Source organism: Ursus americanus, chromosome 4 (genome assembly GCF_024610735.1).
Source record: "Ursus americanus isolate L20-20 chromosome 4, mUrsAme1.1.p, whole genome shotgun sequence".
NCBI lineage: Eukaryota > Metazoa > Chordata > Mammalia > Carnivora > Ursidae > Ursus > Ursus americanus.
Genome location: NC_142130.1, coordinates 21,084,777 through 21,101,402, shown reverse-complemented (window position 1 = coordinate 21,101,402; position 16,626 = coordinate 21,084,777). Strand labels below are relative to the sequence as shown.

Sequence of the window (16,626 nt, the reverse complement as noted above, 5' to 3'; positions counted from 1 at the left end):
AGCTCCTAACAAGATTTCCTCCTTTCAATCCCTCTGCCTTTCTGATCCATTTTCCCTAAACCAAATTTTCTATACATTTTTTTTACTTTATGCATTGATTACTTGATAATAGAAGTCATAAAATTAAGGTAGCAGAACCATTTTTAATGTCTTTGTGTTGTCAATAGTGTTATACATTATCATAAACTAGTAATCGCAGTTAACATCAATCTTAATGGCATGTATCAATATTATATCTTATGTGACATCTCTATAGAAAACACAATTGGACCAAACGAGTGAATTGGAGCATTGTTCTATTAAGTATCTTAGTTACATTTCCAGAAAGACTTGGAAATTTTTTTCTTGCAGAAAGGGGGAAGGATCAGACCTAGAATACAAAAGAAACTTTGTTCAGAATGGAAGATTATGACAGCCCTAAATAGAAAGAGCTGAGGAAGGCAGGAGTGACTGAGGGGCCCAAAGTAGGAAAGCACAGGAGAGACATATTTTCTGTCTCGGGTTCAAAATATCTGCACTGCTTCAGCCCCACCCGCTCTGTAAGGCATTTCTTCCCTGTTTTGGAAACTTGGCCAGAGGATTGGGCTGTCATGCTACGTATATATGCAGAAGAATACAACTGTGGGGCACTGGACTCCTCGATGGGCTAAGAGCGAAGGACTTCATAGTACACTTGAGTTCCACAGGTGGGCTGGCTACCAGACCTTGGGTCTAGGAAAGGAGGGTTAACTTCAAGCCCTGATGAAAGGCAGCTGACGACCATTGATGTGTATCTTGCTTTTATCAAGGTTGGCTGAGAAACTGCACCTAAGTCTATAGGTTGGACTTAAAAGTAGATTTAGCTGCCAGGAAATGCCTATGATGGAGGCAGGAGGAATAAAGCAGTAAGGCGTCTCCTCTCCTGCTCTGTAACCTCATGGAAAGCAGGAGGCATGTCTTGTTCTTTTACCCACTGAGACCCCCTCCCAACTGCCCCCACTCAGGGGGTGGCATATAGTAGTTAGCAGTCAATATATGTTAGTTCAATATCTGGCCCATCAGTTCACTATGGATGGAGAGAGACACACAGGCACCTTGGGCAGATGTAAGAAAGATGGTAAGGAACCTCATGACGGTCCTGAGGCTGTATCGGAGAAGTTGCTTGTTATTCCCGTGGTGTGGCTAAGGTCCACACCTTGGCCTCCATCTTGGGTGCCGTTTGGTAGAGATGGGGGTTGGCAGATGTACAGCAGGTGAGATACAGAGGCCTAGAGCCAGGGCCCAGCCTTCTATTTCTGACTTCCCCCTGTCTAAGTTTCCAACAAAGGCCTAACCAGAGCTACCATTGATTGAGTTTGTGGCATGTGCCCTGCACTGTGGTAGGCACTTTACTTACAGTATTCTTATCCTCCCAACTGCTTGGAGAGGTCGGTGGTATTACTCTCATGTTACAGATGAAGAAAACTAAGGTAAAGAAGGTAAAAAAAAATTGTGTTCAGTGTCTACCCAGGTAGAAATAGGTAGAATCCAGATTCAAAGCCAGGTCTGATTCCATTGTTCTTTCCTTGCTCTTTTTATTACTCCATAGCTGGGAAGTCTTTTGGCCTGAATTATTAGGCCCCTAGTTTCTCACCAGTGAAATCCCTAGGCCTCGACAATGCTTGGATTCAAAGGTAAACAGTGAGGACAGGAGCTATAGTTTTGCAAGTCACAGACACCAGTATCTTTCTCCTTAGCTCATTCCAAGCTGGATCACACTGCATGGTCCCACTCATCTGGGACCCTGGTGGATCAGGTTTGGGAATATAGCTGTAACTGACAAGGGCAGAATGAGATGGTGAGAGGGCAAAATCAGGGCCATTGTTTTGCAGTCCTGATGGATGGCAGTCACACACAGAGGCCATTGGCCAGGGGTAAGGATCCAGGAGTACAGAGGCAGCTAGAACATCCAAACTGCAGAGTGGGTCACTAGCTGGGGTCGGGCTGGCTATGGCATCTGGAGCAGGAGAGAAGGAAGGTCTTGGGACTCTGAAACACACCTGGAAAAAGAGTCCCATGGACAAGTACTCATCTGAGCTGCCATTTTGACAGGCCCAAGCTCTGATCCCAGGCTTTCTTGAAGTATGACAACCCCACACTTATCACTTCATTTTTCTCGCCTAAAAAATGAGGGGGCTGAACTAGAAAGTCAGTAATTCTTTGTGTCTATGGCCTCCCACCTAGCAGTCAGTTTTGCACACTAAGTCTCAGTCTGCATGATAAGTAGATGCTCTCTGGTGCATCACATATGGCTTTCTAGTTTCTGTAAACTTGTAAATGATTTTTTAATTCATATTTTAAAAGTAATTTAATCTGCGTCATTACCTCCACTTCACAAATGAAATTTAAACTTGTGGGGTGAATCCACTTGTACAAGTTTTTACCCGACAACTAATGCGGTCAGATTAGAACCTAAGGTTGCCAGATTCCAAAGCCTCCCTATTATACTATTTCCCCCCCTGCCATTTAGAAGAACCAGTGCTAATGAATGATCAAATAGGAGAGGTTATCAAAGGGAGGGGTCAGAAATTGGAGGAGGGACGGATGCCTGAGTGGCTCAGTCGGTTAAGCATCTGCCTTCGGTTCACGTCATGATCCTGATCCTGGGATCGAGTTCCGCAATTGGGCTCCTTGCGCAGTGGGGAGCCTGCTTCTCCCTCTGCCTGCTGCTCCTCCTGCTTGTTGTGTTCTCTCTCTCTCTCTCTGACAAATAAATAAATAAAATCTTAAAAAAAAAAAAAAGAAATTGGAGGAGGGAAAGAGGAGAGAAAGGATGGGCTTGAAGTCTGTGACTTCACATCCTAGAGTGGACCTGAAGGAGGAGGAGAGAGAACAAAGGTGGTAATGAGATAATACATTTTAATGTCAGGTTAATATGGAGCTGAAAGAAAATGTGGAAAACATGGAGAAATACTGCCTATAATAGTTTAGAGAAAGGAAGTGAATACAGATGTGTGCAGGAACCCCAGGTAGCACTGCAGATGAATGGACAAGGTGAAGGGCTATCCTGCAAAGACAAGCCATCAAATGCAAGATTGCCCAGGCAGGACCAGTTGCCTGTCGGCAGATTTTTCTAAAGATTTTCTTAAAATTTTCTAAATTACCTTGCAAAGCCTTTCAGAGATTTGCCCCATAACAAGAGGAGAGTCATTAGCACCCAAGTGTGCTTATTCGAGGATTCTGTTATAGATGGAACAGAAATGCAGCAACCATATCTGTAAATTTTCCGGGAGAGTTATGGTTTCAAGCTTCCACATGATTATCATTTGTGTATTAAGATCGTGTGCTCAGATTTTGCTTGTGGAGAAGATAAAATCACTATAATTATACTATGCCTTCCCTTACTGAGAGGAGATCTAGTTTCTTAATGCATGTGTCAAATAAGACAAATTGTATGTCTCCTGTTCAAATAAAACATAAAGCTATGTGTTGGAAAAATGTGAAGAAAATAAGCAGAAAAATATGTACCATGAAGATGGGTAAGAAAACGAAAATGCCACAAATTGATCTTAAATAATTTTAGATCCCCTCCCCCCCCCCCCACAAAGCTGGGTTAATGGGCTTCTCAGCAAAGTCAAGAATGAGTTTCCAGGTGAGATGACTGTGTTGGGATAAGGCATAAGAGTAGAAGGTCCAAAAGTATCTGGCCATATAATATATTTGAGCAGCAAAAAATGAAACCCATAGAGAATACAAAGGAAAGGTGGATTTCTCAGATGAGATCTGGGGAAATATACACTATAGAAAGGAGTGGAGAAAGTGTAAATAGTGAACTTGGCTGTTATGACTTATGATGGGGGTGGAGGGGAGAGGGGAGGAGTGGGGAAGACTGAGGGAGGGAGTAAAAGGAAATTTGAAAGAAAGTTTGTCTTTGGGGCCCTGATCAGGGCCTTGCTCTTTCTGTCTTAATTCTAAGGCGTTAGCTAATGGACCTGACATCTCAGCACGGGACTCTTAAAGATCCTGTCCCGTTCTCGTCCTCAGTTTGGAGGGCAGTGAGGCGGAGGCTCAGAGTCCAGTAGCTAATGGCGGCTGGGTCACTTAGCTAGCTGGGGCACCTGGGAGGCAGCTCAGTGGCTGTCACTTCACCCCTGTGCTTCATTTCCTTCATTTATTTCATCTCCTGTATCTGAATATATAAAACGGGGACAATAATACAAAACCACAGCACTAAAAGCTAAAGAGCTTTGAAAACCAAATGATTTTTCACAAGTTATTTGGTGGCAAAACCTGACCTGAACTGAGGCGAGACTATCCCTAATTTCATTTCTGTTCCCTACTGTGAATATTCATAGATTTCCCTGCAGAAACGTCAATATGTTTGATTATAGGGCATTGCCCAATACCCGATACAGTACATGGATAATTATTTCCTTTCCAAAATCTGAAAAATTCCATATTCCAAAACACCTTTGGCTCCAAGGGTTTATGGATCTATAGTTCCTACTTCATAGGATTACTGTAGGATTAAATGTGGTTATTTATCTAAGACCCTTAGGAGAGCGCCTGCCACATATTCCTAACTTATAAAGGCTGGTTATTATTATTACTATACTGTGTCCTTTCTAAAGGCCCACTTTGTAGAAAGCTGTGAGTAGAGGAATTGCAGAAATAATAACAGATATGCTGATTTATTTAAGTGAACGTCAGGGGCTCCTGATTTGAGTCCACATTATGTATACGCTAGTTTTTGGACATGCCTGGAACGCTGGTGATGGTGAGGGGGTACTTGACAGGGCCTTAGAAACTGAGAAACCAAAGACATTCCTGGAAAAAAATGCAGATCAAAGAAAAGGAGAACTAAGGAACACAAGCTGAGCTGGAAGACCATGGGCCTGAGGGCAAGGAGCGATTTAGAGTTTAGCCGGGTGCTTCTGCTTCAATACTCCCAGCTTCCCATGGACTCTTGCCCGAGTCCCAGCAGTAGGGTATTCCAAGGAAAGAACGAGTAATAGCTGGTGCTGGTGACTCAACATCCAGCTGGGGACATCTGCCCTGACTGGCTTGGGCTCTGCGGGTAGATGCTTCTGCAGCAAACCCTGGGGTGGGACTTTGCGCCTGCACCACCAACAGCAACCCTTCTCGGAACACCGATCGCCTTGTCTCGCTTTGGACAGCTCCCTAAGGAGGGAATCAGAGAAGTCTGAGGAAGAGCAGCAGAGAGGAGGAACCCAGGAAATGTTGTTTAGTAAACACTACCGTTAATCTCTTAGGCTTGAGATAGAAAATAGTAGAATAAAGGAAAGAAAGGAAAAGAAATGGTTGCTAAAAAGAAAATATTTTGTGTGAATTGTAATTAATTCTCTCTCATATCTGTGCTTTTCTGAACCTGGGGTGTCCAGCAAATCATGTCACAGTTCCCATGTACAGTGACACCGTGGAGCCTCTACATCCCCCAGACAGCTAGTGGGAGAGATGGGCCAAAAGACAAACACTTGCAAAATCCTGAGACAAGTGCTAGGAAGGGGAATTTTCCAGTTCATTATGTTACTCCCAAGTAAAACAGATGCCATTTTCAAATGTGCTTTCCTTGGCCTTGTGTTCTTTCCTTAGCATGATTAAGGGCACATCCACTTTGATTGCAACACGGTTAACGGTAATTCGGGATTATGTTAACATCTAAATGCTTAAGGATGAATGAGTCATATGTCAAGCCATGACAAAATGCTTCACACTTTAAGAGATGTCTGATTCTGGCACATTATTAATTTCTAAAGCTTAAATCCAGGATAACTAGATTTAGGAGATTAATCCCTATTTTATTATAATTCCTTGTAATAGGTTTTGAACCCTTCACTCCCCTCTCCCTGCTTTCACAAGTTGTCTAATAGACTTAAAAAATCCTTTTTAATGTGGTAATGAGTAGCTTTTCCAAGAAGACTCTCAATCCAAGATTTTTGATACTGTAATATAATGCAGGGAAGAGCCAATGCTTTCTGTAAAGGGGATTATTGGGGGTGAGTCAATCAAGAAAGTATTCCAGGAACGTAAATCCTAGGAGCCAGGCAGGCAGCACATACAGGAAGAATGAAGGGGGCTGATGGCGTGCAGGAGTAAGGACCTAACTCTGGGAGGCTTGGCAGTCATCCAGGTCTGGCCAGAAACTGCACAGAAGGACTGAGTCGAAAACAAGGTGGTTGCCAGGGCTGTGAGGCTGGGATTTGGACACACAAGGGAGCTTGGCTGGTTTCTAGGGGCAAGAGAAGCTCCAGACTGGAGCTTGCAGGTGGGCATTTGCCTAGGTGTTCCAGAGGACGATGACTGTGATGATGGAGGTGGCCATGAAGAGCAGGTAAAGGCGGAAGAGCAGGGTGTCCATCACGTGGCTGAACTTCACCCACAGGTCGACCAGGTGCTGCTTCTGAGCCTCTTCTTCCTGCTGGGTCCCTGCTGATCCAGGACACCCGTTTAACTCTGACTCTATGGGACATGACACCTTCCCCACCAACTCCACAGGCTCCTTCACACCTACAGAGAGAAAGAGACTCAGCCAGGACCATGAAGTGCACCTGGGGAGGGAGGGGGCCAGGGAAGGAGTCAGGAGCAGAGAGTGGAGGTGTGGGAAGAGGAAGTGTGGGCAGTGCTGACTCCCCTTACCAGGCAGGTGGGTAGGGGTGGGGCTCAGGCCTTTATTTCCCTTCTGGGGTGCAGTGGGACAGCATTTCCTTGGGCTAGCCCAGTAAAGAAGCAGAGAGTGGAGCCACTGAGGCATGGGTGGGGGCTGGGTTGTGGCCAGGTGCAGCAGGTAGGTGGTGAAGATGGTCTCCAGCAGGCTGACCACCATCAGGGATAGACACAGGGCAAAGTAGATACCTGGAGGGAAGATAGGTCTGTGTAAGGGCCAGAGGTACCTCCCAGGACTTTGTGTTTCCTCCTTTCCCGGAGGACCCTTTCCAGGATCTCTTTTCACTCTGACCTGGTTCCACTGGTCCATCTCCCCACCCCTCCCCCCACCTTGCTTTTATTCTCCTGATGGAGGGAGGGGCCATACTGATGAGGGGGGTGCCAGTTGCAGGGAGTAAGTCATTCATCATGAGCAGGAAGACATTGTAGCCCAGCAGAAGTGTCATCTTGAATGGGGCACGATTCTCGCTTTCTGCCGGCAGGTAGAAGCTGAGGGCATCGATGGCAACCAGAAAGCCACTGGGCACCAGGAGGTTTATGACGTAGAGGCTGGGCTTGCGCCTGATGGCCACCTGGGGGGAAGAGACAGAGGAGCAAGTGAGGAATAGGCTGGGAGGCTGCTGAGCCAGTTAAGAACAAGAGTTGAGATATGTCCCAGACCAAACTGTCTAGGAAGGAAATGTTACCTCAAGTCCCTTTCACTGTCCCCTCTTTCCAACAAAGTCATCTTAATCACTACACTCTGCTTTTCCAGGGTTTGATTCTACCATGCTGCTTACCACTGAAATGTATCTCATTCCTTGCTGACCCAAGGTGTCAACTTTCTTCACTTCCATTTTTAGCCCTACCAAGGCAGGACTGTGGGACCAAATTCTTAGGTATCAGGTGCATTTTATCCTTGTATTTCTGCTTACTTTCCTCATCAAAGTCTAATCTCTAGTAACTTTGCTGGTGGCCATTCAAGACCAGTGGAAGGGAAAGTAAAACAATGGCAGATAATTTTGTGGTCACCAGGATTTGGAAGCATACTATCCCATAGACAATGTTTCATAACTTTTACACCATCTCTTTTTAAAAATAAACATAAAAATTCTTGCCTTCCAAAGAATTCTGATAGTCATGGGAGTTGGGAATCTCACTTTCACTATGAGTCACTCCCATGGGAGCCTTTTTTTCTCTCTGGGAGGATTTATTCAATCAATACTTACTGAGCTCCAGGTACTGTTCTAGGTAGTGGAGATTTATCAATGAAAAAAGTGATAAAAATCTCCACCCTTATGGAGCTTACCTTCTAGGGGGTGGGCTTACATTCTGGTAGGGGACATAAGCTATGCATCTTAGAGAAGATCACAACCACATCCCCTGAGCTCACATAGAAAATGATTTGGTCATACTGGTTGGTGCCCACAGTCATCTTCATCATTCTCTGGTGGATACCCAGAAGTACCCACTCCCCCTTGCTCCGAATGAGGTTCTGTGATGTGTTCGAAATCTCCTGCACTTTCTTCTCCATGCCCAGGACCACATTCTCCACTGCAAAGGAGACCCAGACAACTCAGCCTCCCAAATATTCCCAACCCCCTTGCCCAGACTGTTGAGTTCCTTACCACTTAGCTTCCACACCCCTTTCAGTGAGATCCCCTCACCGTTCCCAGCTTCCTGGCCTCTTCTTTCTCAAAACCCTTTCTCTGGGGGCACCTGGTTTCCCCAGTTGGTTTAGCGTCTGCCTTCAGCTCAGGGCATGATCTCAGGTCCTGGGATCCAGCCCCACATCAGGCTCCCTGCTCAGTAGGGAGTCTGCTTCTCTCTCTGCCCCTCACCCCCACTTGTGCTCTCTTTCTCTCAAGTAAATAAATAAAATATTTTTTTAAAAAAAGGTCTTAAAAAAAGAACACCCTTTCTCTGCCTCTCAACAGACTACTATAAAGAGTCTCACTCACCTGTGTAGATGAATGAGCTGAAGGTGAGAGTGCAGTTCTGTTCATCAAAGGGGAAATAGAAGATGTCCAGGTTACAGATGCTGACCACCTTCATTGGCTTATCATATTTGATGAGACCTTCACTGTTGACGTAAGCCATGAGACCGGTAGCTGTCTGATCCACATCCATGCTGTATGTGAGAGGGATGGGAAGATGGATAGTGTGGGTTCCCTGTCAGTCTTGGCCTTCTTTCTCAGGTCACACCATTCCTGTGCTCCAACCCCACTCATTTGACTTCCCCCTTCCACCTATAGCTATGTTCTGGGGGTTTTGTAAGTTCAATTCAGACATTGCTCCTTCTAAACTGAGTCTTCATGTGCCCCCTATTGGTTATATCATTCTCTTCCTTGGAAATAGGGTCTCCTTCTTGGTTTTTTTCAGCCCCGATACTCACAACTCCTCGATGAAGATATCTGGAAGCCAAAGATTCTTAGCTGCTATGCTAATCTTCCTGATACCTCCACATTCCTCTGGGTTCCACCTGATGAATGGATTGTACCAGATCTATAGGAAACCATGGTGTGGGACAAATAGGGCGGGAACTAATTTTAGTCATACTTTGTCTCCTGCACTTTACATTTCTTTTTTCTCTCATTTCCTCATTCTCTTACTCCCTCTCTGGTAACAGCTATCACTATGTCATTAACAAAGTCTTCTACTTCTCCCTCAATGCTCTCACGGGAGACCTTGATCTTAGCTTTGGAGTCCTTAGGATGGAGCCACTTAAGTATTGTCTTCCATGACCTTGATTTAGGCTACCTTCTCCCTGTGCCCTATCTCTGCACTCCAAAGCTGGCAGAATAATCAGGAAGTTTTGTGTTTTCATTTGGTAGTCTGGCTCTGTTTGAACTTGTCTAATTCGTGGGTATTCTCAGCTTTATCTATTATAATCTGCACCTAGGAGTAGAAAAAGGGAGGTACCATAGTAAAGGGGAAACAGTCTATCATACCACGTTTAGCCACAGGAAAGACGTCATCAGTTGAAGCTGTGCATCCTGAAAAAACAATTTTCATCTGGGATCATTGCCTACATGAAGTCAAGTCCAATGCCACCACCCCCTTCCTACTCATTTCCAAGGCTGTTCTATGTGGCAATTGTGATTTTAAATCATAAACCACTGAAAAATGTAGGTCAAATAATCCAGGGTACAAGGAAAATATAAGTGAAAATAAAAAGTATGAAAGTCCATTGGGTTCATGTTTCTTATGGAATAGTCCAAAAATGGAAAGATTTTACCTGCCATGATGTCACTGAAGCATTCCCTGTCATATCTTCTGATCCCAAAGAATGAGATTTTCATTTTACAAAATTTAAGCAGGGAACCCACTGCTTACCACTGCTCAGCCCATTGCAGTGTTGAGTCAGGACTTACCACTTCCACAATGGCAGACATAGTGAAGGAGATGTTGACACGAGTGGGGATGCTGTAGTTGACGACTGGACGGAAGGCCTTTCTGTCAAAAACTGCTTGGAAGGCAGCAGGATCCACCCCATACCGGTCAAAGCCTGAGCAATTGATGGTGAAAGTGTGGCCTCTTCCTGCAGAGAGCAGAGACCCTGTGAGAGGAGTGCCAGGATTGGGGACTGGCTGGTGTTTCTGCGCAAAGAGAAAACAGGGGCCATGGGAGAAGCATGTGAGCTCCTCCTACCTGAGCCAGGGAGTGTGGCCTGGGCTGGTAGGCAAATGGTGGAAGTTCATGAGGTGAGCTGAGTCAGGGCTCCATCCTCAATTCATTGTTTCTGTCCCCATGCAAAACTTGTCCAAACATGTAAGCAAACTCAGCCCTGACCACCACTTTTCAGTGTCCTGAATCTCACCACAAACCTTTTCACCTTCACTCAGTGTCCTTCCATTGCTCATTTCTGTCCTTGATACACCTGAGTGACGTCAGTGATAATTTTTGCAATCACAGTTCTCCTCCTCACTATATTAATACAGCAGAGATGATAATCAATTAATGATGAAGGCAATCAGGTAGGGAGTGTGAGGTATGTGAGACAAGGAAGGAACTCAGTTTTTCGAGTTAATAAGAATTTCCCGTGTCTCTACTATGCACTGTGATTGTTCTCTAAACCACAGTGGTCCTCACCACTGAGACTATCTTAAAGAGAGTTCCTTGATACCCATTTTATACCTAGCCCTTTTCTAGTCATACCTTGTGACGCAGAATAGAGAATTGTGTGGTAACATCTTCTGGTAGAGTCTATTCAGATCTATCTCTGGTATTGTACTAACCCTCATTGTTCATTTTCAATAATGAATGAGAAAAATAATCTATATTGAAAAAAAATTTACTGAAAATGTTTCCCTTTTTCATGACAGATCTTCTCATCACCTTCTTCCCTTTAACATTTTCTCTGTTCCCTTTAATTTACTTCAAGAGAGCTGAGAAAAAATTGTCTTCTTTTTAATATTAGTTGATACTCAGAAATATGCAGTTAGGTTATGTGCCTGGAAAGAGAAAGACATGGGGAGAGAGAAGAGGCCAAGAGAAGCACAGGGAGAGACGGATCTTACAAAGAGGTAGAAAGCTGCCAGTGTCCTGAGTTTTCATTTTACCAAAATGAATATCCAGGCGTTGACTATCTAGGAATAACAAAAATTAGCCTGGTTTGTCTGTATCTCAGAAGCTATATGTTTGCTTCGTTTTTGCTCTTGTCCCTTCTTACCTTGAAGCAGCAGGTGGAGAATGAGGCAGAGGAAGCATCCATTCTCATGGAGCCCACTTCTTCCCATCTTCTTTTCTTTGGCTCTTCTCTGAGATAATGTTGATCTCTGGGGACTTAGTGATGATGTTGATCTTAAAAGACCACAGGCCACACCTTGAACCCTAGCTTTGAATAATACATGTATCAGGTGGCATTAGCCACCTCTCTAACAGGCACCCATGGTGACAAGAGAATCACAGAGGACTACGGCACCCTGTGCCCTAGTTGAGCCTGAATCTCATCTCCAAAAGTAATCTGGCAAGTAAGTTTGGAGAGGAGGAAGAAAAAAATATGTGCTAATGGTCTCCTCATACTTAGAGTCAGTCTGGCATATAATGCATCATAGAAAGGGCACATAATAATTGCCAGAGCTTTCAAGGGGCACATGCACTTATCTTAACCTTGCTAGCATCTTTCAAAAAAACTGGGGGCCTCCTTTTTATAATCAACTTCTGACTCTGAGGTTTTAAATATAATTTCAGTACTGGCAAGCTTTTGATTTTTCGAGTGTGTCAAAAGCAACTCAAGTCTACTGGTTGGAGGGAGTGATCAGTGGGGTAGAGGTGGTAGAGGCAATGCAATGTTTAGTAGACATTGACTTATGAGAACATGAGCGAACAGCTTGCAAATTAATGTTGTTTTGGCCCTGCTAATATTTATAAGAAATTAGTTGGTTGTCAACATATTAAAAATTGGGAGATCTCATGGAAAAACTGTATTTCTGGCTTCATTTGAAAAAACAAGATCAAGCAATACTGGGCTCATGTTTTTACTTGACAACAATCTGCCACAGTTTATGGTCATGCCCTTTGGATGGAACATTCTGTCTAGATCAACACAGTCTGTCACCAACTATTGAGTATTCCTGACCAATTCCCCTCATTTTTGTTACCTGTTTGGTCTCTTTAGGCATTTGAGTTTGACTTTGAGTGTTAAGATTGATTTTCTTGTATAATTTTAAAAGAACTTTGGGAAGTAATTTCAAAATACCATGCCATGCCTAGGTGATCACAGGATCTCATCAGATTTAGCATGTACAACTATTTTTTAAAAAGATTTGATTGATTGATTGATTGATTGATTGATTGATTGCTCAAGCAGGGGGATAGGCAGAGGAGGAGGGAGAAAAAGAGAATCCCAAGCAGGTTCTGCACTGACTGCAGAGCTGGACACAGGGATCAATCTCACAACCCTGAGATCCTGACCCTGAGATCATGACCTGAGCCAGAATCAAGAGTTGGGCGCTCAACTGACTGAGCCACCCAGGTGCCCCTAGCATGTACAACTATTTGATTCATGATGGAAAACAGACATGGTATGGTTAAGTAGACCAAAGTCATCAGTGGCGTTTAACCTGTTTTATACTAGAATTAGCTGGATTAGGGAAGGCTCCAGAGAGGGTAATGAATGGCTTAGAGAACAAAAGGAGAGCAATTGAAGGGGCGCCTGGGTGGCTCAGTTGGTTAAGCGTCTGCCTTCTGCTCAGGTCATGATCCCAGGGTCCTGGGATCAAGCCCTGCATCAGGCTCCCTGCTCAGCAGAGAGCCTGCTTCTCCTTCTCCCTCTGCTGCTCCCCCTGCTTGTGCTCTTTCCGTCAAATAAATGAAATGTTGTCTTTTTTTTTTTTTTTTTAAAGAAAGGGAGAGCAATTGCTTCAATGAAGATTTACAGACTGAGCTGGAATGATGCAGTAACAGAGGTTTCCTTATCTCTCGTATTGGGGTTTTATGTGGTTAGAGGTAATGTTTGTGTGGTACCTTTCCCATTCTAAGCAATTATTGAATTGAAGCAGAAATAAAAGTAAAAAATGCCAATAATAGTAACTGTTATTGTTACTCAGGCTCTCTTGAGATTGCTCAGTTTGCTTCAGCCTGAATGGAACCTTCTGGACTTAAAATGTCTAGGTTAACTGCAGCCACCCTGGTTGCTGTGAGCATCAGTCTTTTCTCCCAGCCTCTCTCAGCTTTGAGTTACCATAAGGGTCATCCCTCCTTCTCCAGCAGCCCTTTACGTCATTTGAGAATCCCTTCTCCTCTAGGAAGGTGTTTTGTTTTGTTTGTTTTAAGGTGACTTTACATCAGCATTTCTCCAAGCATTTTCTGCAGAACACTAGTTCTACAGGATGGTGAATGCATTTCTAAAAAATTATTTTTGTTACTTTCAAGTTCAAATAAGTCTGGGAAATACTGAATTAAAGAACGCTAAACAGGTTTTATTATTTCAGGATTTCTCAGGGTGTTTAGCTAAAATGTTCACCTGACTTAAATATCATATATATAATTTCCCAGACATAGTTGACTTTGGGAATTTCTTTTTCTCAGAATATCTTGCAGGACTGACACTTCATCTATTATTTGGGGGGAAACACTGCATTAGGTAAATAGAATAAATGTAGAAGAAAAAAAAACTTGAAGATTCTACAGATGGGATATAGAATGCAAGCAGCATATGTATAAATAAATCAAGAAGTTAAAAAATTAAAAAGTAAATCAGGTGAGTAGTTTTTAGATAAATATTCTAAAACCTGAAATTTGATTAGAACTCTAAGAACCTACAAGCAAATAGAAAGTACTATAGATAAAATTTCAAGTTGTTTCTGAATCCATGAGCCATAAACTTTGGCTCAAGAAGGAATTTTTTTTCTTTCTTTTCCTTTAGATCAATGACCTACCAGCTATCGACCACATGTCATTCACCTAGATCTGATTTTAGGATTAGAGTTTAAAAACATGTTTTGGTATTGTTACTTCTCAGATATGCTCAGACAGTAACATTTTAGTAGTTGAAAAGCAATGCTGATTTTTCTCATTGGTGGTCTTATAATCAATCCAGTATATAATTTGTGTTTAAAGGGTACATATTTTTTTCCTGAGGGTATTTAATAAATGAATTCCTTTGAGTGAAAAATAAATACAACCTGCATAGATTTCTAATTTTCCTGAACAGATAATCACGCCAAAAATGTTATCACAAACGTAGACTGAAGTGGTTTATCTTTTCTCACCAGAAACCCATATTTATAAAGCAAAGCACTTGAGAAGTTTTGGGGAGTGACTAGGAGTGACCACTCTTCCAGCCTGTGAAGGCCTGTTTTAGAGAGAAGGCTCCATCTTCGCTGCACTATTGGTTTGGCTTCTCTGGCTTAGTGGGACCCTGTTGCTTCCCACTTTGTGACCTGACAGGGGCCCATCCATACTTCTCAGTAATGTGGGATAATCCCCCATGTACATCTTCCCAGGAGAGACATCGGACATACAGCAGCATTTTATTCAGCTGAGTAAGTAACCCTTAGTTGTCATTCTGGGAGAATTAAAATCCCAAGGCCTGTCTATGGGCTATGATGCTTATTTTAGCTGAGGAGATTTAGATGATTGTTCTGGGTGGAGGGAAGCTAAATTAAAAACATGGAAATTACAGTGTTGTGAGGACCTTAGATTTGAGTAGATGAGTAACAGGAAATGAAACTGTGATATTATGTGGGGCCAGATCATGGAAGGCCTTGAATACCTAGCTGAAGTTCTGTTTTATTCTATCACTCAGTGGTTCCCAAAGTTGAATTAGGTTCAACCTCTTTAAGGGAAACAAAAGTCCTAAGCCCCTGATGTTGACTTGAATTATTTGTAATAACACTTAAATATATATATTCATAAAATAATGTATAAAGTCATTATACCCACAGCTCTTATACTACTATAAAATCAGAATAAATTTGCAAATTATGCACATATGAGACTATAGAATCAACACAACACTAATTTGATGTGGTGGATAATACTGTTTTGTTAAAATTAGATAATTGGTGACAATTTGCCCCTCTTTTTAACAAGGAGCTAATTTTTAAAAAAGATTTTATTTATTTATTTGTCAGAGAGAGAGAGTACACAAGCAGAGGGAGAAGCAGGGTCCCTGCTGAGCAAGGATCCCGATGTGGGACTCGATTCCAGGACCCTGGGATCATGACCCGAGCGGAAGGCAGACGCTTAGCTGACTGAGCCACCCAGGCATCCCAAGGAGCTAACTTTTAAACACCTGTTATTTTGCTGGGTCAATTTCTTAGTACTTCTCGATACAATAATACTTAAAAAAATTTTTTTAAAGCAGTTCTTCATTTCTTTCTAACCACTACCCTTACTGCTAATGAACCTGGGATGTTATTACTATGAAGGTGGGAAGTGTGTAATTCTTTCCTTCATAAAGTGACTATGTGATATGACTATCATAACGCGCCTATACTGCTGTGTACCGTATGAACACTCTGTTTCATCCACTGTAGTTCTCTGCTGAAAATACTATGAAACTTTTGTCTGTATAACATGCATTGATGTCATTTGGCTTTCACTCAGCATTAACATCTTTTTTTTTTCTGATTTATATTAAAAAATGTTTAAATTCCAGTATAATTAACATACAGTGCTTTATTGGTTTCAGGTGTACAATATGGTGATTCAACAATTCTATACTTACTCAGTGCTCATCATGATAAGTGTACTTTTAATCCCCTTGACCTATTTAACTCCCCTCCACCCCTCTGGCAACCATCAGTTTGTTCTCCATATTTAAGAGTCTGCTTTTTATTGGTCTCTTTTTTTCCTCTGTTCATATGTTTTGTTTCTTAAATTCCATATGCAAGTGAAATCATATGGTATTTGTTTTTCTCTGGCTGACTTATTTCATTTAGCATTATACCCTCTAGATCCGTCCATGTCATTGTAAATAGCAAGATTTCAGTCTTTTTATGGCTGAGTAATATTCCATTATATATATAATATATATGCTACATATAATATATATAATCTTCTTTATGCATTCATCTATGGATAGACACTTGGGTTGTTTCCATATCTTGGTTATTGTAAATAATGCTGCAATAAACATAGGGGTGCATGTATCTTTTCAAATTGGTGTTTTCATTTTCTTTGGGTAAATACCCAGTAGTGGAATTAATGAATCATATGATAATTTTATTTTTAATTTTTTGAGGGAACTCCATAGTGTTTTCCATAGAGGCTGTACCCATTTTGGCACTGTTGACATATTAAATCTTCTTCTCTTTTCTAGGTTGCCCGAGAACATTAAAGAGGTTCATCATTCTCTCACACTGTTGTTTCTGTGATGTCAAAGAAAAGATTCAGTTTATTAGCTAACTTGAAAAAAAAAAGGCTTATTTCATTAAAATGACTTTCATTGTGAAGTTGATCTGCAAAAGTGAAATTTTGTCTTCAAAAGTGGCAGGAGAATTCAACGTGAGAGCCCCAACAGATGTGGGGTGATCCTTACCATTTGACATTAAGTCC

The 16,626-nt window shown here is 42.4% G+C and overlaps 2 protein-coding genes across 5 annotated transcripts in view; one reads left to right on the top strand and one right to left on the bottom strand.

Moving 5' to 3' along the window:
• ABCC5 (ATP binding cassette subfamily C member 5) overlaps positions 1–16,626 on the top strand; it is a 171,674-nt gene that overhangs the window by 60,950 nt on the left and 94,098 nt on the right. The gene's annotated exons all lie outside the window — the stretch shown is intronic.
• LOC123778951 (5-hydroxytryptamine receptor 3C-like) lies at positions 6,179–11,426 on the bottom strand. Its single transcript, XM_087861456.1, has 9 exons — positions 11,294–11,426; positions 9,996–10,162; positions 9,573–9,617; positions 9,017–9,126; positions 8,583–8,752; positions 8,015–8,175; positions 7,010–7,214; positions 6,616–6,831; positions 6,179–6,486 (listed from the first exon to the last, which is right to left on the bottom strand). The coding sequence occupies exons 1-9, from the start codon at positions 11,358–11,360 to the stop codon at positions 6,257–6,259; spliced, it is 1,371 nt and encodes a 456-aa protein (XP_087717582.1). The 5' UTR covers positions 11,361–11,426; the 3' UTR covers positions 6,179–6,256.